This window comes from Camelina sativa, chromosome 8 (genome assembly GCF_000633955.1).
Source record: "Camelina sativa cultivar DH55 chromosome 8, Cs, whole genome shotgun sequence".
NCBI lineage: Eukaryota > Viridiplantae > Streptophyta > Magnoliopsida > Brassicales > Brassicaceae > Camelina > Camelina sativa.
In genome coordinates, this window is record NC_025692.1 from 3,623,023 (window position 1) to 3,646,023 (window position 23,001).

The window sequence follows — 23,001 nt, forward strand, 5'->3', positions numbered from 1 at the left end:
AAGATTTAGCTTTAATGCCTACCATTAAGCTAAACCAAAATCAAAAACAATTTTAATGGTTTTATATAATGTTATTTTTCACCAAATAAAATTCAAATTCCACATAATGATAAAAATTGGTTATCGATTATTTTGGTTGGTTGGGTGAAGTTCCCCTAACGTGATTGGCTTAGACGAATTTTTTAAAAAATAATATACAGATATTAGAAAAATAAAAGTATTAGGAAAAGGAAATATAAAAAGCATATCTTTCTTGACACAATAATGTTAGCGTAAAGAAAGGGAAACGTACTTAGGATAAAGTTATTCCAGCGACCAAACAAACAAACTTAAAAAGAAGAAAACGCAGTTTTGTTCTTCTTCGTCAGAAGAATATATATGTACGGCGTCAACGGGAATTGACCTTGTCACAGCTTTTCCTATCTCAAGTCTTCCTCCTCCCATCATTTTTACCAGATCGACCATATTCGAGCTTTTGTGTTCTTCAAGCTTCACATCTCTTTGTAGCCGTATCAGAAGGTACAAATTTAACGATTTTGCTGCTTTTTTGGTTTACTGTTCCATGCTGATCGTTCTAGTTCGATGATATGAAGTGCGTTTTCCTCATGGGGTTTTTGCTGATCACTGAGTATTTTTTTTATATTTTCTTTCGGATTTTGATATTGGAATATCGAATTCGGGTTTTTTTTCCTCAGCAAACCCTAATTAGATTCGTCTTTTAAAACCTTGTTTAATGTTTGGTTGGATCAATAGGATTTTTTGTATGATGGAGTAGATCGTGTGTAAGCTAAAACCTGATGGATCATGTAGGATCATGTAGGTAGGTTTTTGATCTGGGGTCTTAGTAAATTTATGTGTATGTTATTTTTGATTCGGGTGCAAGAGATTGAGGATGAAATCAGAAGCAGTATATTGTGTACAGAGATGTTTGAAAGAAAGCAACGTCTGTCAAAATTATGTGGTGATCTGGTGGAATAATCACTGTTATCTTCCATTGGTCTTGGAATTTCTAGGTTTCAGTTCTTAGCAGTACTTTAAACATGCATATGCATCTTAGGTCTAACTTAGACATGATTCTCATCTGGAAAATGGCTAATAGATATATGCTTATTTACTTCACTAGCTGTAAGCTTGAAATGGATGCCTGCCTTAGGTTCATAATTCTTCTTTCATTACCTAGTAGTACACACCATGATTCTCAGATTTGGACCTTTTTGTGTATTTGGTTATGGGGTGAATGAGTCTCTGCAGAATTCTTAAGTGTTTTCTGACTGTTAGTTGTGATTTCTTACAAATTGAATACTGGAGGCGAGCTGTGCAGATTCATGTTTGGATTCTGACGGCTCCTTTGTATGAGTATACAACAAGCAGCTCCTTTTTTGCTCGTTTTTGTTTAGTATTAATGGTGCATATTTGAATTAGTAGATGTTTCAGCTTATTTTCTGTTATGCTCTGTACCTACAGTTCCAGGCTTCCAGCTTCTTGGGCATGACTAGATTTACAGTTTTTATTTGCAGGTTTGAGTATCAGCAAAGATGAGTGACAATCTTATGGACAAAGTTACCGCATTTGGCGAGCGCCTGAAGATCGGAGGTTCGGAAGTGAGCAACAAGATCAGTGCTGGTGTGAGCTCAATGAGCTTCAAAGTCAAGGAACTTTTTCAAGGTCCAAACCCGACCGATAAAATAGTCGAGGATGCTACTACGGAGAATCTAGAGGAACCTGACTGGGATATGAATTTGGAAATATGTGATATGATAAACCAAGAGACGATTAATAGCATTGAGTTGATCCGTGGAATAAAGAAGAGGATAATGATGAAGCAGCCGAGAATTCAATACCTTGCCTTGGTTTTGCTTGAGACATGTGTTAAGAACTGTGAGAAGGCCTTTTCAGAGGTGGCAGCAGAAAGAGTCCTTGATGAAATGGTAAAGCTAATTGAGGATCCACAGACAGTCGTGAATAATCGAAACAAAGCTTTGATACTGATTGAAGCTTGGGGAGAATCGACCAGTGAACTCCGCTACCTACCAGTTTTCGAAGAAACTTATAAGGTAACTATGACCTGGTAGTTGTATCAACCAATGCTATGGTACTAAATTCTACCATACAGGTTTCATTTACACTATTTTATTAAAGATAACACTATCTTAAATCCTTGATTCATATCCATCTCGTGCTGAGTTGAAGTGGTTTGGCCTTACTTTATGAGATTTCTTGCCCTGGGAAAATATAATGTCAAGCATATGGGTTTTGTATAAAATAGATAAATGACTCGTGTTTCATTGAATTGGCTCAATCTAGTTGTAGGAACTGATTGAAAAAATGAAAAGCTGTGAGATCTGATGTCAGAATTCGTTATGATCAGGTCTTAATGTTTTTGTCTTGTATTTTTGTTGCTGTACCGCAGAGCTTGAAAGCAAGAGGTATCCGCTTCCCTGGACGAGACAACGAGAGCTTGGCACCTATTTTCACTCCTGCTCGGTCAACTCCAGCACCAGAAGTAAATGTGGATCTTCCTCAGCATGTGCATGAGCCTGCACATGTTCAGTATGATGCTCCTGTAAGAAGCTTTACCGCTGAGCAGACAAAGGAAGCTTTCGATATAGCAAGAAACAGCATTGAACTTCTTTCCACGGTTCTGTCCTCTTCGCCTCAACAAGATGCTTTACAGGTAAATCAACTCGGAATTATTTGGCATCATTTCCTATTATCTAATTTTAAAATGGATAACACGGGATATCCGCGATATATTTTCATCATCTCTCTAATTTGCAGGATGACTTAACAACAACACTTGTACAACAATGTCGTCAATCTCAAACCACTGTCCAAAGAATCATCGAAACAGCAGGTGAAAACGAAGCACTTCTATTCGAAGCCTTGAATGTGAACGATGAGCTAGTGAAAACGCTGTCTAAGTATGAGGAGATGAACAAACCCTCTGCACCGCTAACCGCACACGAACCAGCCATGATTCCTGTTGCTGAAGAGCCCGACGACTCTCCGGTTTATGGAAAAGAAGAATCTCTGGTTAGAAAATCATCTGGTGTTCGTGGTGGATTCCATGGAAGTGGAAGTGGGGATGACATGATGGATGATCTTGATGAGATGATATTCGGTAAGAAAAGCGGTGGTGATTCTTCGACTAATGCTGATCGTGACCCGAAAAAGGAGCAGCCTTCGTCCAAAAACGATGATCTCATTCGATTCTGAGATGGGTTTTCTTTTTCAAGCGAAATAATAACACTCTTGTATGGAATTGGTAGTATGAATGAACAGCTTCAGTGTAAGTAATCTGTGTTTGGAGATCTCTTTGACTGGTGTGATGGGTTTATAAAGGTGACGTATTATGTATGACACAAGATTTGAAATGTGTTTTACTTTTGTTTTGCTTTTTTACACATTTTTTTTACTTCTTTTAATTTGGTATGCCAATTAGTGAGTCTTAAGAAAGAGCTCATAATATCCATTGTGTCTCGAGTCTGTAGTGCTGTACGTATCATGTCATTTACGAACTATTCATATACTGTTTAGATAGTTCGTACTTCGTAGTAATCTAACATATGTTACGTATTACTAATAAGTTACGGACTTACGGTGACGGTGGTTAAAAAATAACCTTGTCAGATACGTACAATTCCTATTGCTTAGCTTTCGTGGGATTACATTCGACGGTATCTACGATTTTGGTAGTTTAATTGGAAGCACCGGCCAGCGGGTAAAAACTGGACTAGTAAAGATGAGTGACGAGGGAGGACAATGTAAGTGATAAGGTTTAACATTGGCTGTGTGATCAGACAATTTAATGTTGAAATATGCATGAGGCGAAATTAAATATAATGAAGACCAGCTCGCTTAGGAAGAAATATTTGACAGGAATTTGAATTGAGTTTGAATTTGATTCGGGAAAACCAAGAAGAATCACAAAAGCCAGACACTAAAGGTAGAAAAAAATCACAATGGAAGAAAACAAAACTAAATTTATCACCAAATGATAGTGTATGTAGTACTAGATGATATAGGATATTTAATTCTTGGCGTTAACAAAAAAACAAAGACAGAGACAGTGTAGATATTAGATAATATCCATAAATATACCCTCATAATATCCATTGTTTTACACTAACTTGTGTAGGTAAAACACATCCGATCCACCTTCAAAAATGGCTCTTGCATACCCTCTTTAATTCCCCCATGTAGATCCCCAACTGTTTTGCAGATTAAAAACAGAGTACCGTATGCCATAAACCCATATGCGACGATCAGAACAGTATGCCTAGGAAATAGGTAGTCTCTTCTTGGTGACTTACTTAGCCGTAAAATTCATATATTTGTTCTAGCTAACTAGCTATATCACTTACCTCCTCGTAGTCAACGAACTTAGGATTACAAATAACAATGATGCCAACAATACCCTTTGTTTCCAGTAGTTCAACAATAAACTGAGGGGACAATTCTCCGAAGTAGATCTGGATTTTTCCGAAGTAGATTACACTATCATCACCATAGCCCTACAATGGTTTTAACAAACATACATTAGTTCAGATTTTAGGTCAGAAGATCTGAGTACGAAGGACACTTAAATCTCATATCCACAAATTTCGTGTAGACATTAAAAAAAAATATAAAAAAAGAAAGTAATAAGCATGACAACAATGGCGCAGCAAGCAACAAGAGAGAATCTACTAACAAAAGCTTTGAAACATTTTTTTATTTTTCTTTATCAAGAAGTAAAAAAACGAGAGAACAAAATATGACTACCAACACCATATATAGTCCTACAATGGGTTTTTACTTTTTGTTTAACAAACATACATTAGTTGAGAAGATATGAGTACGAAGAACACTTAAATCTCATATCCACAAATTTTGTGTAGACATTAGGAAAAAAAACTAATAAGCATGATCCAAACAATGGCGAAAGATGACCTCTGGTGGAAGTAGATAAGCGGGAGCTGGGAAAGCGAGATCGTCTTGTCTTATCCTTTCTTGTTCCCTTCGAACCTCTGCATCAAAGTCTGGCTTGTTTTTTTGCCTTTTTTTTTACTTCTGCATCATCGTTACAACGAAAATCACTTCTAAAAATCGAAACTTTAGATCTCTAGTGATTTACTTTTGGTTTGCTTTTTTACTCACTTTCTCAACATGTTTTTACTCACTTTCGCTACTCTAACCCCAAACAACATAACTATAAGTATAACTACTGGTTAGGTATGGACGTAAGGTAATTAGGTATGTCAATTAGTGAGTGTTTAAGAAGAACTCATAATATCCATTGTATCTCGACTAATTCAGAATTAGATGATCTTTGGTTGCATTGTTTCAACCAAAATATAATTATATACTTTAAAAGAAGTTTAATAACTTATTGAATAAATTGATTATTTAATAATTTATATTACATAAATATTCTTTTAAATAAGTATCTACCAAAACTTGTACAAAAATTATAAAAAAATTTCCTCAATTATGGTTTTATAGCTTTCTTAGTTCCTTCAATAGTTTTTCCACTATCCAAAAATGGAAGAAAACTTACCTATTATTTATTATATTATTTAGATTCATTATGAAAATAAATATTATTCGAGATGATTAATTGAAAACTAAAGACGCTTTTCTGAATGATTGATAAAGTCATATATAAAAATCATATGGAAAATGATTCAATTATACCAGTATAAGTGAGACCAAAACCTAATTTATATATATTTACAATTCACAATAATTTGGTTTTAATAATTATTGTAAACATATTATATATATGTTAATTAACTATATACTGACAAATGATATATGATTAGAATAATATGAATAAGTAAATAGAAATTGAAAAATAGTTACATAATAATTTCATGTGAATTATTTTTCTTAAAATGAATAAAAATAAAAGAAAAATTGTAAATATCCGACATACTTAAGGATGACAAGTAGAATTGAAAATAAAACTATTATCTTGATGTTTATAATATAGAAAAAAATATATATGTAGTACTAGTATCCCAAAAAAAATTAATAACAATTTAGATGATAGAAAAGTTAAATATTTCATCATATTTTAAAACAAAAATATCACATATATATATTTATTATATATATCATATCTTATATATATATATATATATCATACATACATGTTGAACTTCTTATAAACATAATAGCATATGCTACACAGTACACACATGTTGAACTCTTACATAAAGTATATAAGAATTACAAAAATGCAAAATTAAATATAAATATCTTTTATTATTTATTTTATTTTTAATTGTCATTAATCATTCATTAGAATGCTATAAATACTATGGAGGTGAAAAAAAAATAACATAGACACAAATAAATAATTGCAATTAATTAAAATTTAGTGCCTTAAAATATGGAATTATTATAAATATGAGAGTTACAAAATATTTGATAGAATATGTAAGTTAACAAAATATGTGAAAAATTCATAAAAATAAATTTATTGTGGATAAAGAACTGAATTTTTGGTTTGAATATAAAAAATGAAAATTACTATAAATATAAATATATGACAGGAACTTCAAGCTAATCAAATTGGAATTTTAAATATACATTTTGTTCTCTCTTAAAATGAAATATGTATTCAGCTATTTCTCTATAAATATTTATATTTTAAAATATATTTTAGTTTATTATAGTTAGAATGAAATTACAATAATCATATTATGTGAATTATTTCTATTAAAGTGAAGAAATAAAACAGAAAATTATTATTGGAAATTATGATTAAAAGTAGACGAAAAATTGAACATCTTATAATATATTACTTTGATTCAAGTTGTATTTTTTTACAGATGTTAACTTTTTAGGTGAGTTCTAGAAGAAAGTTTTAGAATAAAACTCTATACTGAAATATACTTTAGTTTATTATAATTAGAATGAAATTATAAAATAAATTAGTAATCATATTATGTGAATTATTTCTACTAAAGTGAAGAAATAAAACAGAAAATTATTATTGGAAATTCTGATAAAAAATAAAAGAAAAATTGAACATTTTATAATATATTACTTTGATTCAAGTTATGTTTTACAGATAATAATCCTTTAGGTGATAGGTGAGTTTCTGGAAGAAATTTTTTTAGAATGAACTCTATAAGATGTAAAAAGGATTGCGCCGGAGTTGAGAAATTTGACAATTATGCAATTTAGCGTTTACAATCGCAGACGCAATCGCGATTAGGTGACGCGCATTGGCATTGCCACTTTCCAGTTTCCACACTTCACTATCTATCGCAAAAGTCAACAAAAAGAAAAAGAAAAAAAAAAAAAAAAAAAACAAAAACTAGAGNACAAAAATTTGTAATCGAATTCGGATCGAAGAAGAAGAAGAATCAGATCTCTCTCACGATGTCTGGAAAACAGCAAAATCATCATCGTACTACTTCCTCCAGACCCAGATCCAAAACCCTATTCCTCATCATTCCCCTCGTCGCCTTCTCTCTTCTCGTTATTCTCTACACCATCTTCTCTTCCTCCGCTCCCCAACCCTCCGTATCCTATGTAAACTCGTCGGACCGGCCAGAGACCTCCTTCGTTGCCTCTCTCGAGCATTTCTTGATCCATAAAGCGCCGAAGCTCTCTTCACCGGTTAGAGACGACACGGTTCGTGGCGAGAGTGATGATGACGACGCGAGGAAGCTCGACGAGATGGTGTTTGAGAGAGAGAATCGTTGGTTAAGCGAAGATCCTGTTGGATTTCCGATTAAGGTTTACGTTTACGAGATGCCGAAGAAGTTTACTTTCGATCTTCTCTGGTTGTTTCACAATACTTACAAAGAGACTTCGAATGCTACCTCTAATGGCAGCCCTGTTCACCGCCTTATAGAACAGGTACTATAAGAAAGCTTAATTGGAATCACTTGGTTGGTTGTTAGATTGTTAGAAGAAGCTTAACTGTATCTATTGAATAACTTAGCTAAATTTTTCTGTATTGCAGCATTCTATTGACTATTGGCTTTGGGCTGATCTGATCTCTCCTGAATCCGAAAGACGTTTGAAAAGTGTCGTGAGGGTTCATAAGCAGCAAGACGCTGACTTCTTCTATGTTCCGTTTTTCACTACGATCAGCTTCTTCTTGTTGGAGAAGCAGCAATGCAAAGCACTCTATAGGGTGTGAGTGGAGATTTGATTATATATATTATCTAGCATTAGATTAAGTCTTCAATTTTAGATATGTAGTTTACATCTACATGTGCTTTTTTTTTTTGAAAAGTATCAAGCTGGTTTAACACTTGAATATACTGATTTACTGATATTTTTACCTGTTTTTAGCGAAGCAAATGCCTAAGATTGTTTGAATTGATATCCTGTTAGATGCTGTTTGTAAACTGTAGCACATCAATTGCAAAAGGTGATACCAAATTGTCCTACTCTGGGATTTAGGGCATCATGATAGTCTGTTGCATGTGAATTCTTGAAACTGGCTTTTTATTTGCTTTTAGTTGATACAGGTTAGTTGGAAAAAAGTATGTTATTGGTAACATCTTCTTAATTTTTTTTTCCAACTACAGGAAGCTTTGAAGTGGGTCACAGATCAGCCTGCTTGGAAGAGGTCCGAGGGAAGAGATCACATATTTCCCATTCACCATCCCTGGTCTTTCAAGTCCGTCCGCAAATTTGTGAAAAAAGCAATCTGGCTTTTACCTGATATGGACTCCACTGGGAATTGGTGACTCTAGATTTCCTTCTGTAACTGTTGATGAGTCATGTAGTCTGCTTTAGCTATACGTTGTTGATTCTGTTTGAACTTGACGTCGTAGGTATAAGCCTGGGCAAGTTTCACTGGAGAAAGACCTAATTCTTCCTTATGTTCCCAATGTTGATCTTTGTGATGCCAAGTGCTTGTCAAATAATGCACCAATGAGGACCACACTACTTTTTTTCCGAGGGCGGTTGAAGAGGAATGCTGTGAGAATCATACCACTTCTAATTCTATTACTTTATAAGTTACAATCAAATGCTCTTTCCTTTTTCTTTGTTGGTGACATTTAGAATTCCCATAATAGTTGGAATACTTCTATTGTTATATGAAGAATAATTGGAATGCCTCACTATACTGGGAAAGCTCTTAGTCATTCTTTGCCTTCTCTATTCTGTTTCTCACCAATGGGTTGCTGAAATTTTGTTTTAGGGAGGTAAAATACGTGCCAAACTCGGTGCAGAACTAAGTGGTATCAAGGATGTTATTATTTCTGAGGGGACTGCTGGAGAGGGAGGAAAATTGGCAGCTCAAGGTGGCATGCGTAGGTATATTCTGAGTTGCTTCATGGCCCGTTTGGTTGCGGTGCAATACTTTCTTTGCTTTCAACTTGTTTATCTAATTTTGTCTACCTTCTGTCAGATCTTTATTCTGTTTGTGTCCTGCTGGTGACACACCATCTTCGGCGAGGTTGTTTGATGCCATTGTCAGTGGCTGTATACCTGTTATAGTCAGTGACGAGTTAGAATTTCCTTTTGAAGGAATACTTAATTACAAGAAGGTATGTCAGAAAACCTATGACACTGGTGCTCTAAGTTTTAACCCTTGTTTGTCTAAATTATTCTATATACATGAAGCAGAGTTTGTATGACTTTTTGCTCTCTTTCTTTTGTTTTTCATCTCAGGCTGCTGTGCTTGTTTCTTCCAGTGACGCAATACAGCCAGGGTGGCTTGTAAATCATCTGAGAAGCCTTAAGCCCTTCCAAATCAAGGAATTGCATAATAACCTTGCTCAAGTATGTACTTACTTTTCCTTCTCTTCAAAAACTTTGATTTTGCAAAAAATGATATTATTACCTATTTTCATAGTTCATATGCGTCACTTGTGCAGTGGATCTTTATGTATTTTAAGTAATATGGTTCCTATAAACTTTTCCAGTACTCGCGGCATTTCCTATATTCGAGCCCTGCTCAGCCATTAGGTCCAGAGGACTTGACATGGAGAATGGTATGTGCCTACCAGACTTAAATAATACTACCGATATGGCGATATGGGAAAAAATAGAAAGCAATTATAGTATCTGGCAGCATGGTGTAACTAAATCAGTATTGATATTGTGCAAAACGAGAGTATTAGATTAAAAAAACTTCACTTTGTTGTTGTCAATGACTAATTCAAGGTCTCTTCGTTGATCCGCCGTGGTTTAGTATTTGCCTTTGATTACACTCATTTGATGGTGTAGAACTTACTGCAATGTATAAATCTAAGATTCAGAAAATCTTGATGTTCTTGTTGTCAATGGCAGATGGCCGGAAAGCTGGTGAATATCAAGCTTCACACGAGGAGGTCACAGCGGGTCGTGGAAGGATCTAGGAGTATTTGCAGATGTGATTGCTGGAGACCCAACTCAACAGCTTCCAATTCTTTCAGTCCTCTCTTGTCTTAAAACCTATCACTCTGACCCAGATAAATATACTGTTGAGTGTTTATCCAAAAAAAATTTCACCATCTTGCTTAACATATTTTATGTAATTTATGCTCATACTTTTAAATTCGCAACTTGTGGTTAAAGAATGAATGGAACTATGATAACTTGAGAGGGCAGGATTGAGAGACAAGTCCTTGGGCCAAGACACTATATAGAAGGCACTTCGAACAGATGTTTATAATTTCGATACGTCTGAAGTTATCCGGAGGGTCTGAGAGGGTGTGAGTTGTTGGTTCTATACTTCTATCTATGTAGAACATGGACATTCATTCATCACATAATTTTTGAAAATAAATTTAGTATGCTTTATAAATGCCAGATATTTAGTATTAGATGTGTTTTGGCATGTATGTTTTGTGTTATTGTTTATTTACGATAGTGAGAAAAGTATCCGTGGTTAGTAGTAGTAGTTAAGACCTTAAATTTTGGAATATTGACACTTTTGACCGATGCAACGTACACACGTTATCTCATTAAACCCAACCAAATACAGTGCGCATAAAAACATTACATTTGTAGAAAATAAAATAAAAAGGCTTGAAATACTCCAGAGACCGCGTACATATTTCCTTTTCCTTTTCGAAATTGTCCAAAGCACCCGTCATCGTCTCTTTCTGTGTGTGCTTACACGTTTGATTTGAGTCCCCAAAATCACGTCCCCCAACGACATTCTTTTTTGTTTTTTCTCTCTTATCTTTGATGTTTTAGAATATTTTTTTGTCCCACAAAAATTGATGTTTTATAAACTTCAATAAGTAATCATTGAAAATATTTAAAATTTTAAATTGTTATTGATTTAAAATTAAATATTTGAATTGTTATTGATTTAAAATTAAATATTATCTCTTTGATACTCAGTAATCATTGTTTTCTTAAAATGTGTAAAATATTCTAAACATCAATCTTTTAGAAACAAGAAATAGTTTAGACCTTGAGAATGAGAGGGTTGTTTCCTCTTTGACTTGCATCTAGAAAGATAGTGTTAGAGGCTCTACGAGCTTATTCTTTTGTATAAGTCATGTTAACTCAAATGACTTAGTATAGGCTACTTGGACAGCATAGCTATGTTAGCCATTTTTGGTGGGTTTGTAATCTTGTTTTCACCGTTTCACTCAGGATAAGAGTTTACAACCAAAATTTCAGAAATTAAGGATTTTGAAGAACGGACAAGATAGTCTGCCTTTACGTTGGACTCTCGTGATATCCTAGTCAGGGTGAAGAAAGGGAAAGATATTTTGAGCAAAGAGAGATTCTCCAGCAGATTCGAAAAAACGGGCTAATCATCAGACATCTGCATCATCGCAACTAACTCTGTACAATTCATCTTATAGACTTGACAATCAACTCTGCCGCCAACACTGACTCATAGCCCAGATCAAAGCTTGTAACTCTGCGTATAAAGGTGTAAGGCCGCGTCTATGACTTTGTGCTTCCAAGAGAAGCGTCGAATAATCGTGAATTTATTATTTTTAAACTTGGATTTATTTTCTTTACTTTGCTCTAAACATTAATGTAGTAGGTGAGCGAATAAAATCGTGATCTAAGGGAATTAGAGTGATTTTTAGCAAGTAAATAATTTATGGAATCATTTATTCAGTATAGAAAGAAAGAAAAACAAAAATGGAAATAATGAAAATGTAAAACGCGTAAAAAAAAGATAAAAAGGTAGAAAAAAATAATCCGACCAGAGTTAATAGAGCCGTTCTTACCTTTTTATTTTATTTTATTACCTCTCTCCGTAAAACGCTTCAAATTGTAAATAAATAAAATAAAATAAAGGGTCAGCTCCGTCCATTTGTTTCCCGGCGGCGTTCCACCTTCGTCTTCGCTGTCTCGCCGCGTCTTAGTTTTTTTTTCTTCTACTTCAGTAATAAGATCTTCTGTCTTGATTTCTCTTCTCTCTATTCTACAAAATTTTGGCAATTTTATTTACTTACTTTTTTTTTGTTTCTTTGTTTTTTTTATATATAGAAATATACAGAAGCTAAGATCTTTGAATATAAAAATTGGGTTTTTGGGGCTAATCGTTGCTATCATAACGTGTATTAGTTAAGCAGGGAGTGCTTAAGTATTTGCTCACACGACTAAGTCTTTTTCTCCTCCTCTTCTTCTTCTTCTTCTTCTTCTTATCTCTCTCTCTCTCCCTTTCACTATCGCTTCTCAATTTATCATATGCCTCATAATATCCAGTTGGGTGGCACGACACGACCGCGTTGAATACTTCATACAGATTTGTTAAAACGAAAGTGATCTTCTTTTATCAAACCCAAAGATCTGAGTTTCTTCCTCTCTCTCTCTCTCTCTCTCTCTCTCTCTCTCTATTCCTCTGTCACGGGCGAGCTCCTAAGGTATTCTTGTCAGCAAATCGTGTGTTTTTAAATTAATGTTCTTTTTCTTATTAAGTTCGTGGTGGGATCGTCTTTTTTGTTGTTGTCTGAATGTCAATAGCTTGTCCTCATCTTTCTCTCTCTCTCTTTCTCTTTTGTTTTTGAATTTGCTGAGAGAAAGATGTGTGTTGATGTTTTCGAGATATTCTCGGATTTGAAAGTTTGAAACTTTGTCTTAGTGTAGTCGTCTTCTTGATAGCTTTTAAAGGTGATGATGCCTTTTTGTTTGTTCTAGTTTGAGTTTTCGGATTTTAAAATTTTCTACAAAAGCAATGATTGTCACCTTTCTTTTTTTAATGATGAGCTTGTTGTTGATTGAAGACTTTAGTAGAGATCCATGGATTGATCTGTTTTCTCTTTGTTGATGTGTTTTGATTGCAATTAAGATGTCTTTGTGTTTCCTCTTTTGCTGACTTTATTGCATCTGGTTGTTTACTTCTTTTCTTCAGGGATCTACCTGAGGTAGATCAACAACAATGGCATCTGATAACCATTTCAGTAAAAGCCGATCAAATCTTTCAAACAACTCTGATATTCAGGAGCCAGGAAGGCCACCTGCTCCTTCTTCAGTCACATTTGCTCGTAGAACTTCCTCTGGTCGCTATGTTAGTTACTCCAGGGACGATCTTGACAGCGAGTTGGGTAATCAAGATTTCATGAACTATACAGTTCTCATCCCTCCAACTCCAGATAACCAGCCAATGGACCCTTCCATTTCTCAGAAAGTCGAAGAGCAATATGTCTCTAACTCGATGTTCACCGGCGGGTTTAACAGCGCTACGAGGGCTCACCTTATGGACAAAGTGATTGAGACAGAGACTAGCCATCCTCAAATGGCTGGCGCTAAAGGTTCCTCTTGCGCCATCCCTGGATGTGATGCTAAGGTTATGAGCGATGAGAGAGGTCAAGATCTTCTCCCTTGTGAATGTGACTTTAAAATCTGTAGGGACTGCTACCTAGATGCGGTCAATACAGGCGATAAGATTTGCCCCGGGTGTAAAGAACCGTACAAGAAAACGGATTTGGCTGATCAGACTGATGAGAACGGTCAGCAAAGGCCTATGCTGCCTCCGGGTGGTGGGTCGAAGATGGAGAGAAGATTGTCGTTGATGAAGTCAACTAATAAATCAGCTTTGATGAGGAGTCAAACTGGAGATTTTGATCACAACAGGTGGTTGTTTGAGACTAGTGGAACTTATGGTTATGGGAATGCTTTTTGGACAAAGGATGGGAATTTCGGGAGCGGTAAAGATGGAGATGGAGATGGAGATGGTGAGGGTATGGAGTCTCATAATTTGATGAGCAAACCGTGGAGACCACTTACTAGGAAGCTGAAGATTCCTGCTGCTGTTATTAGTCCATACAGGTAATAAAAGACAAGTGTATTTGTTTTATTATTGTTTAACTTTACTAATTCCAATTCTATAAGATGTTAAAAGAAGATGTTTTCTCCTTTTTCTTTTTTTGTAGGCTTTTGATATTGATCCGTGTAGTTGTTCTTGCATTGTTCTTGACTTGGAGGATTCAACATCAAAACCAAGACGCTGTATGGTTATGGGGAATGTCTGTGGTTTGTGAGCTTTGGTTCGCCTTTTCTTGGCTTCTTGATCAGCTTCCCAAGCTATGCCCGATTAACCGTGCCACTGATCTTGAAGTCCTGAAGGAAAAGTTTGAAACGCCCACAGCCAGCAACCCGACCGGGAAGTCAGACCTTCCTGGATTCGATGTGTTTGTCTCTACTGCAGATCCTGATAAAGAACCTCCTCTGGTCACTGCTAATACCATTTTATCAATTCTAGCTGCGGAATATCCTGTTGAGAAGCTTTCTTGCTATGTATCTGATGATGGAGGTGCGCTTCTTACGTTTGAAGCCATGGCTGAAGCTGCGAGCTTTGCAAACATTTGGGTTCCTTTTTGTCGTAAACATACCATCGAGCCGAGGAATCCTGACTCTTACTTTAGCTTAAAGAGAGATCCTTACAAGAACAAAGTAAAGTCTGATTTTGTGAAGGATCGGAGACGGGTTAAGCGTGAGTTCGATGAGTTCAAAGTCAGGATTAACAGCTTGCCTGATTCTATCAGGCGACGTTCTGATGCTTATCATGCTAGAGAAGAAATTAAAGCCATGAAGATGCAGAGACAGAACAGGGACGATGAGCCTTTAGAGCCAGTAAAGATTCCAAAAGCTACATGGATGGCTGATGGTACTCACTGGCCTGGGACTTGGTTGACTTCTGCCAGTGATCATGCCAAAAGCGACCACGCTGGTATCATTCAGGTATTAAGCCTTTTTCTACTTTCTTTGAAGTTTTCAAGATCCATGGAAATAACCATAGATTCAAGATGTTATTACTTTCTTCAATATCTCATTTTGTTTTCACATATTATTGATCAATGCAGGTGATGTTGAAGCCACCGAGTGATGAACCACTACATGGAGTATCCGAAGGGTTTCTTGATCTAACCGATGTGGATATTCGACTCCCACTCCTAGTCTATGTTTCTCGTGAGAAGCGACCGGGTTATGATCATAACAAGAAAGCTGGAGCCATGAACGCCCTAGTCAGAGCTTCTGCGGTTATGTCAAATGGACCATTCATACTCAATCTTGATTGTGATCATTACATATACAACTCTGAGGCACTGAGAGAAGGTATGTGCTTCATGATGGATAGAGGCGGGGATAGGCTTTGCTACGTTCAGTTTCCACAGCGGTTTGAAGGTATTGATCCGTCTGATCGATATGCTAATCACAACACTGTCTTCTTTGACGTCAACATGAGAGCTCTTGATGGGCTTATGGGTCCAGTTTACGTTGGAACCGGTTGTCTCTTCCGAAGGATTGCACTTTACGGTTTCAATCCGCCTCGAGCCAAGGACCATTCCCCAAGTTGCTGGAGTTGTTGTTTTCCTCGTGGCAAGAAGAAGAAGAATATTTCTGAAGAGAACATAGCTTTGCGTATGAATGATTACGATGACGAAGAAATGAATCTTGCTCTAGTCCCGAAGAAGTTCGGTAACTCAACGTTCCTCATTGATTCAATCCCAGTAGCTGAGTTCCAAGGCCGGCCCCTCGCGGACCATCCATCAGTTAAAAACGGGCGCCCGCCCGGTGCACTCACTATTCCGAGAGAGCTTCTTGATGCAACTACCGTAGCAGAAGCCATTGCTGTTATCTCTTGCTGGTACGAGGATAAAACTGAGTGGGGATCACGTATCGGATGGATTTACGGGTCAGTCACTGAAGATGTTGTCACTGGTTATAGAATGCATAACCGTGGCTGGAAGTCGGTTTACTGTGTGACGAAACGTGATGCTTTCCGTGGCACAGCTCCTATTAACTTGACGGATAGGCTTCACCAGGTTCTACGGTGGGCTACTGGCTCGGTTGAGATCTTTTTCTCCCGTAACAACGCTCTTCTCGCTAGCTCGAAGATGAAAATACTCCAGAGGATAGCTTACTTAAACGTTGGTATCTACCCGTTCACATCGATCTTCCTCATCGTCTACTGTTTCCTCCCTGCGCTCTCCCTCTTCTCTGGTCAGTTCATTGTGCAGACGCTCAACGTCACTTTCCTAGTCTACCTTCTCACCATCTCCATCACTCTCTGCTTACTCGCGCTCCTAGAGATCAAATGGTCTGGAATCTCACTCGAGGAATGGTGGAGAAACGAACAGTTTTGGCTCATTGGAGGAACAAGCGCTCATATCGCAGCTGTGCTTCAAGGTTTGCTTAAAGTTGTAGCTGGAGTTGAAATCAACTTCACACTCACTAGTAAATCAGGAGGAGATGATGTTGACGACGAGTTTGCTGATTTGTACATGGTGAAATATACTTCGCTTATGCTCCCTCCCATTACGATCATTATGGTGAATTTGATTGCCATTGCGGTTGGATTCAGCAGGACGATTTACAGTGTGGTTCCTCAGTGGAGTAAACTGATTGGAGGAGTATTCTTCAGTTTTTGGGTTTTGGCACATCTTTATCCATTTGCTAAAGGTCTTATGGGACGTAGAGGAAGAACACCAACGATTGTGTATGTGTGGTCTGGTCTTGTGGCCATTACCATTTCTCTTCTTTGGGTCGCCATTAATCCTCCGGCTGGTAATACTGAAATCGGAGGAAACTTCAGTTTTCCATGATAGGTTGAGAGTTCTTCTCAAGAATCACAAACAAGAAAATTAAACTTCTCTTTTTTTTGTTGTATTATTAAATCACACATTCCTTTATTAGATTTTTTTTTTGTTTTCTTTCATTCTGTCTGATGATGATATGGGTCATGTTTAGGACAGAGATCGGCTAAATATAATTCGTACCAGGGAAGGAACTTAGTTTCTCTCGTTGTCTTTATTTTTGTTTTTGGTTCTCTTGTTGTAACATTTATATATGACATGGATGTTTTGCACATTACATTTGTTCATCTTTTTATGTAACGAGACAACTTTTTTTTACTTCTTGTAATTTGCAGCAAGTAATTAATCTTTGATTTGTGGCGGAACTAAACAGTCTGTTACTACTAAAGCCAAAATCCATAGTAAAACAAGAAACCAAACTTTACAAAAACCAAAAATGTAAAGTACATGATAACATGAAAAGAATACCTCCTTTGGATTTATGATTCACCTCAATCTTCTATTTTAATTTTAGGATCCAGAAAGAACAAGAAAATAATTCACATACCGAAAAAGTCGTACACGCGACGCAAGCTATGAAACATGATAAGAGATTAAGGGAATTACATTATTGACAAATTTAATAGTTAGAACAACTTTTAGACGTGGTCTTCAACCTCCATGACTCCACGTGACAACCATGTGGGAATGTGAATCCTTATCTACAATATTTAGCGTACGTGAACGTGAATACTTTTTGAACAAGAATCTTCTATGTATCTGAGATTGGAAGCATGTCGTTTGATAGATCTCACCAGAAAGAAAAAAAACATCACCAATACTAACCAAAAATTATAAAATTGTTACTTGTTAGTGATTATTGATTAGAATTAGGAAATTGGATAACAAAGTTATGTTCTAGTAATTTATAGTATTATTCACAGTATATATCACATATTAATAGCTGAACAAACTATCTACAAATTAAACTCGCTCACCATGCGGATACCATGACCTGATGACCACTCAATTTGGTGGAAAACAACACACGCATGTCCATAGCTAAACCTTATCTATCACCTACCAAAATTCTTCACATAACTATGAGAGGTTATATCTAAGTGTCCCGACCACTAATCTAATCTCCAAAAATACCCTCAAAAGAAACAAGAAAGATTCTTTTCAAAAAAAATGAGAGCTATTCAAAGTCATGTGATAACCTTCTGCATATTGTTAGTCATCATCGTAACATCATCAACAAGAGCCCAAAAGAGTCCTCATGAGCGGGACAACCATGAGCTTTCTATCGCCATCGAAGAAATGGAGAAAGCAGACTACTTCTCTTTTGTCATGCTCATTAACATGTTACAATCCGTAAACCCTCGATTATTAGCCAATGTCACATTCTTGATGCCAAAGGATAAAACCCTTTCCAAGTCAAACATTATTCAACAAGATTCGGTTTCCGAGTTCTTGCTTCGCCACTCGATCCCTTCTCCTCTTCTTTTCGAGCACCTCAATCTCATCCCCAATGGCTCCATGGTTCCTTCCTCTTTACCACATTACGCCCTCAAGATCTCCAATGGTGGACGATCAAACTACTTCCTCAACAATGTCAAGATTATAAGCCGCAACATTTGTAGCTTAGGGTCTATCAAATGTCATGGAATCGACGGTATACTACAATCTTCAAGTACTATCTACGATGATTCTCCACAAAATAATCATACTTCACCCTTCATTTCTTGTCCTAGCAGTCACAACAATAGTGACCACAACAGTCACAACAATAGTGACCACAATAATGATCAAAATAGTACTCCTCCAGCTTATACCCTTACCGCTCCTCCTCCAGCCAGCAGNTCGCCACTCGATCCCTTCTCCTCTTCTTTTCGAGCACCTCAATCTCATCCCCAATGGCTCCATGGTTCCTTCCTCTTTACCACATTACGCCCTCAAGATCTCCAATGGTGGACGATCAAACTACTTCCTCAACAATGTCAAGATTATAAGCCGCAACATTTGTAGCTTAGGGTCTATCAAATGTCATGGAATCGACGGTATACTACAATCTTCAAGTACTATCTATGATGATTCTCCTCAAAATAATCATACTTCACCCTTCATTTCTTGTCCTAGCAGTCACAACAATAGTGACCACAATAATGATCAAAATAGTACTCCTCCAGCTTATACCCTTACCGCTCCTCCTCCAGCCAGCAGTACGACTCCCATACCAAAATCAGATTCTCCTAGCACTCCTGAGGGGTCAATGTTGACTTTACTCGTGATTTTTATTCCCGTGATATTAATAGGTCTGATCGGCATGTGAACTTCAACAATGCACATGGCGCGGATAACACCTGTGTAATAATAGTATTCTCTTGTTATAGTCTATACATGTAAAAGAAACGTCAAAAAAAAAAAAGCTAACTTTATATTGTAACATTCAATTCAAGTTTTTTTTTTCCCAGCAGAGTATAAAAATTAGCTCAAACGAGCCAATTAGACGGAAAATTGTTCATATAGGTAATTGGAAGCGACTTCACTCTAGCTATATGCGCCAGCTTGTCCGCTCTACTATTTTGTGATCTGGGAATCTGAACAACAGAGAATGAAAGGAATTCATCCTTATCTTCTTCAATCGTGTCTAGATATGTCTTGAAAGCAGACCACTCGAAAGGCGAAGAAACCATCTTCACCAAATCAGAACAGTCTGTGAGAAAAACTACTTTCTCATTATCCGCACCAATCATATATCTCATTGCTCAGATTAGAGCTTCCACTTCTGCATGGAGAGGTGATAAGCTACAGCGGGAATTAGATGCACCCATAGCGGGAGATTCTCCCTCAGGAGAAATGCAATACCATCCTTTACCCATAAACTGGTCAGTCACCTTCCAAGATCCATCTACAAAGCATCGATGACTAGACCCATAACCGTGAACCGCGTCACAAGTCTGAGCCATAAACCTGGATAGGGGTCGAGAGTCACTTTGAGGGAAAGATCCTAGGGGTTCTTCCTGAGCTGAGGACCAAAGCTTTGATTCCTCTTCCGCTATCCGTAAGATTGCTACCGGATTGGAGTCCAAATTGCTAAATAATTTATCATTGCGAGCCTTCCAGATATACCATAAAATCCACGGAAACACTTCTACCGAAGGAATGTCCTGAAACCTCCAAAATAATGAGTCCATATTATCATAGGCAGAATTCGAGGGAAAGCAACCCGAAGATGTCGCGAAGTGGGACAAACCCCAAACCTGCTGAGCTGGAGGACATAAGAAGAGAGCATGGTTGACTGTCTCCTCCACCCCTCCACAAATCACACATTCCATGTCACAACTTAGTCCACGACGTCGTCGATTAGCTGTTGTCGCCATACAACCCGTAATAGCTTACCACAAAAAGTGTCTGAGCTTCGGTGGACACCGAATCTGCCAGACAAATGCCTGTAGAGGAATAATAGTAGGGCCGAAAATAGGGGAATCACTCTCCAGTTTCTGGCGCAAATCTTGATATCCTGATTTAACAGTATAAACACCGGTTTTTGTCAAATGCCAACCCAAGCTATCTGGAGTAGTAAGATTGCCAAGGGGTAAAGCACATATAAGGGCTACATCCTCCGGCTCGAAAAAAGCCGAAAGCAACGCCAAGCTCCAGGAATGTGAAGTCCTGTCAATGAAAGTTTCAACTCTAAGCGTTGGATCGATTGGCAATCCTGAACGCAATGCTGGTCTCGGGGATTGAGCAGGAATCCAGGGGTTAGACCATACTGAAATGGAAGCCCCAGATCCGACCCGTTTAATGAGTCCTTTGTTCACCAGAGAGCGAGCAGAAATCATACTTCGCCATCCATAAGATGGAGAATAAGATTTAATTGGATCCAATGGATTAGAATGCCTATAATATCGTCCTTTGAAAACCTTTGCAAATAAAGAATCTCGGACATAAATCAACCGCCAAAGTTTCTTAGTCAGCAATGCGGTATTAAAATCATCCAGACACCTAAAGCCCAAGCCTCCCTCCCTTTTATTAACACACAACCTGTCCCAAGCGATCCAATGTAAACCCCGTGTTTCCCTTGAAGAACTCCACCAAAAGTTGGAGATTGCACTAGTAAGTTTTCGTGTAACAGTTTTTGGGATTCGAAAACAAGACATAACAAAGGTAGGAACAGCGGTCGTAACCGATTTGATCATGACCTCTTTCCCTCCCCGAGACAGTAACCTAGTCGGCCATCCACCAGCTCGTTTTTCCAACCGATCCTGGATAAAGGAAAATATTTTGGTTTTCGACCCACCAAGACTTTCCGGGATTCCCAAGTATGAGCTCATACCACCCAAAGTGGTAATACCCAAAATGCCTTTTAAATCCTCATGTACATCCGCATCTATTGTATGTCCAAATTGAACCGAAGATTTCTGAAAGTTTATCCGCTGTCCAGAAATCCGTTCATATTGTCTCAGAATCCCCAAAATAACTTCACACTGCTCCTTCGTAAATCGACAGAAAAACAGACTGTCATCTGCAAACAATAAATGAGAGATCGTCGGACAAGCAGTGGAGACCTTAATACCCGTAGTAAGTTTAGACATTTCCGCTTTTCGTAGATTTGCAATAAGAACCTCAGTACAAAGGATAAAAAGATAAGGTGACAAGGGGTCTCCCTGACGGAGCCCTCTAGATGGAATTATGGATCCTTGTGATTGACCATTTAATAGGACACTATATTCAACTGATGTCATGCACCACATGATCCAAGAAATCCATTTGTCACAAGAGCCAAATTTCCGCATCAAATGTTCAACAAAAGACCATTCTACCCGATCATAAGCCTTGCTCATATCTGTTTTGATTGCCATGAACTTACCCTTGCATGAAGGTTTGGTGCGGAGTCCGTGAAACATCTCCTGAGCAATCAAAATATTATCCGAGATCAAACGTCCTTCTACAAATGCCGATTGTGTTTCAGAAATCAATGCTGGCAAAAACTTACGTAGTCGCTGGCATAAGATCTTCGAAATAATCTTGTACCCAACATTACATAAACTAATTGGGCGCCATTCAGACATCCGGGTTGGTTTATCCACTTTTGGAATAAGACAAATATTTGTCCTATTTAGGCGTCTGTCAAAGCTATCATCCTGAAAGAAGGAATCTACTGAAAGCTTTAGATCAGCCTTAACCGTGTCCCAAGCACGCTGATAAAAATGGGCCGTCATACCGTCCGGTCCAAGATCTTTATTAGGATGCATCATAAACAGAGCCTCTTTGATTTCTTGTTCTGTGACTGGTTGAGTCAGTGTCTCATTAATCTCACCCGTGATAGACGTGCTTATTTCTCCCAACGATTCCTCAATATCTAAGGGATCTGTGGATGTGAAAACCTCTTGAAAATAAGAAACTGCAATATCCTGCACCTGAGTCTCCTCCGTGGTCCAACGCCCGGACTCATCATGCAGCCCGACAATACGATTTTTAGCTCTTCTTAATTTAGTCTGGGCATGAAAGTAACTTGTATTTCTGATACCAGTAGATCTCTTCATCCCGATAGGCTTCACGCAGCTTCCAATTAAATTCCGAAATAACCTCCACAGAAACAGAGTAATCCGCCTGGGCAGTTGCTAAGTGAGATTTTAAGTCCTCAATCGTTTCCCAGCCAAACGGGGCCTGCGCTTTCCGCCATCGGGAAATTGCTTGGCGACACTTTATTATTTTGTCCATTAAATTCCCAGTTACCCCTGTCTCCCCAGAGGCCCAACCCTCTGATATGGCTCCAAAGAAGCCCTCTTTCTCAATCCATCGTCGGTCAAACCAAAAAACGCTCCTCCCTCGCCGGACTTTATCCTTTAGAGAAGCTAAAACCGGTTTATGGTCCGAGGCTATCATCGTAAATACTCTGTAAACGCATCCCTAAATAAGTCATGGAGCTTCTCATTGGCTAGAGCTCTGTCAAGACGACAACGAATTGGCTTCTTATCCCGCCAACCATGCCAAGACAAGCTATCTCCAACCGCAGGAAACTCTAGTAATCCACAATGTCGAATCATTGTGTTAAAACTCA

General features: G+C 37.6%; 4 protein-coding genes across 6 annotated transcripts; all 4 read left to right on the forward strand.

Annotated features, from left to right (window-relative positions):
- Window positions 360–3,406, forward strand: LOC104769976 (TOM1-like protein 2). Of its 2 annotated transcripts, none has more exons than XM_010422093.1 (4): window positions 360–519; window positions 1,505–2,054; window positions 2,411–2,674; window positions 2,779–3,406. In XM_010422093.1, exons 2-4 carry the CDS (start codon window positions 1,536–1,538, stop codon window positions 3,214–3,216), a joined length of 1,221 nt encoding a protein of 406 aa, XP_010420395.1. In that variant the 5' UTR covers window positions 360–519; window positions 1,505–1,535; the 3' UTR covers window positions 3,217–3,406. The 2 variants fall into 2 exon arrangements, with proteins under 2 accessions (XP_010420395.1, XP_010420396.1); XM_010422094.2 differs by having other exon boundaries at window positions 362–519; window positions 1,518–2,054.
- Window positions 7,324–10,564, forward strand: LOC104705984 (probable arabinosyltransferase ARAD1). Its single transcript, XM_010422095.1, has 9 exons — window positions 7,324–7,857; window positions 7,964–8,137; window positions 8,538–8,695; window positions 8,787–8,934; window positions 9,158–9,273; window positions 9,368–9,506; window positions 9,631–9,741; window positions 9,885–9,953; window positions 10,252–10,564. Exons 1-9 carry the CDS (start codon window positions 7,375–7,377, stop codon window positions 10,390–10,392), a joined length of 1,539 nt encoding a protein of 512 aa, XP_010420397.1. The 5' UTR covers window positions 7,324–7,374; the 3' UTR covers window positions 10,393–10,564.
- On the forward strand, window positions 12,194–17,273 carry LOC104705985 (cellulose synthase-like protein D2). Of its 2 annotated transcripts, none has more exons than XM_010422096.2 (4): window positions 12,194–12,782; window positions 13,271–14,187; window positions 14,292–15,099; window positions 15,222–17,273. In XM_010422096.2, exons 2-4 carry the CDS (start codon window positions 13,298–13,300, stop codon window positions 16,962–16,964), a joined length of 3,441 nt encoding a protein of 1,146 aa, XP_010420398.1. In that variant the 5' UTR covers window positions 12,194–12,782; window positions 13,271–13,297; the 3' UTR covers window positions 16,965–17,273. The 2 variants fall into 2 exon arrangements, with proteins under 2 accessions (XP_010420398.1, XP_019083846.1); XM_019228301.1 differs by lacking the exon at window positions 12,194–12,782 and adding an exon at window positions 12,887–13,029.
- Window positions 18,051–19,358, forward strand: LOC104705986. Its single transcript, XM_010422098.1, has 2 exons — window positions 18,051–18,737; window positions 19,108–19,358. The coding sequence occupies exons 1-2, from the start codon at window positions 18,126–18,128 to the stop codon at window positions 19,264–19,266; spliced, it is 771 nt and encodes a 256-aa protein (XP_010420400.1). The 5' UTR covers window positions 18,051–18,125; the 3' UTR covers window positions 19,267–19,358.

Coding starts and splice junctions, on each gene's coding strand:
- LOC104769976 (XM_010422093.1), top strand. CDS start 1,536: ATGAGTGACAATCTTATGGACAAAGTTACCGCATTTGGCGAGCGCCTG. Junction 2,055..2,410: donor TTTTCGAAGAAACTTATAAG/GTAACTATGACC, acceptor GCTGTACCGCAG/AGCTTGAAAGCAAGAGGTAT. Junction 2,675..2,778: donor CTCAACAAGATGCTTTACAG/GTAAATCAACTC, acceptor TCTAATTTGCAG/GATGACTTAACAACAACACT.
- LOC104705984 (XM_010422095.1), top strand. CDS start 7,375: ATGTCTGGAAAACAGCAAAATCATCATCGTACTACTTCCTCCAGACCC. Junction 7,858..7,963: donor TTCACCGCCTTATAGAACAG/GTACTATAAGAA, acceptor TCTGTATTGCAG/CATTCTATTGACTATTGGCT. Junction 8,696..8,786: donor ATGGACTCCACTGGGAATTG/GTGACTCTAGAT, acceptor TTGACGTCGTAG/GTATAAGCCTGGGCAAGTTT.
- LOC104705985 (XM_010422096.2), top strand. CDS start 13,298: ATGGCATCTGATAACCATTTCAGTAAAAGCCGATCAAATCTTTCAAAC. Junction 14,188..14,291: donor GCTGTTATTAGTCCATACAG/GTAATAAAAGAC, acceptor CTTTTTTTGTAG/GCTTTTGATATTGATCCGTG. Junction 15,100..15,221: donor ACCACGCTGGTATCATTCAG/GTATTAAGCCTT, acceptor TGATCAATGCAG/GTGATGTTGAAGCCACCGAG.
- LOC104705986 (XM_010422098.1), top strand. CDS start 18,126: ATGAGAGCTATTCAAAGTCATGTGATAACCTTCTGCATATTGTTAGTC. Junction 18,738..19,107: donor ACAACAATAGTGACCACAAT/AATGATCAAAAT, acceptor AATAATGATCAA/AATAGTACTCCTCCAGCTTA.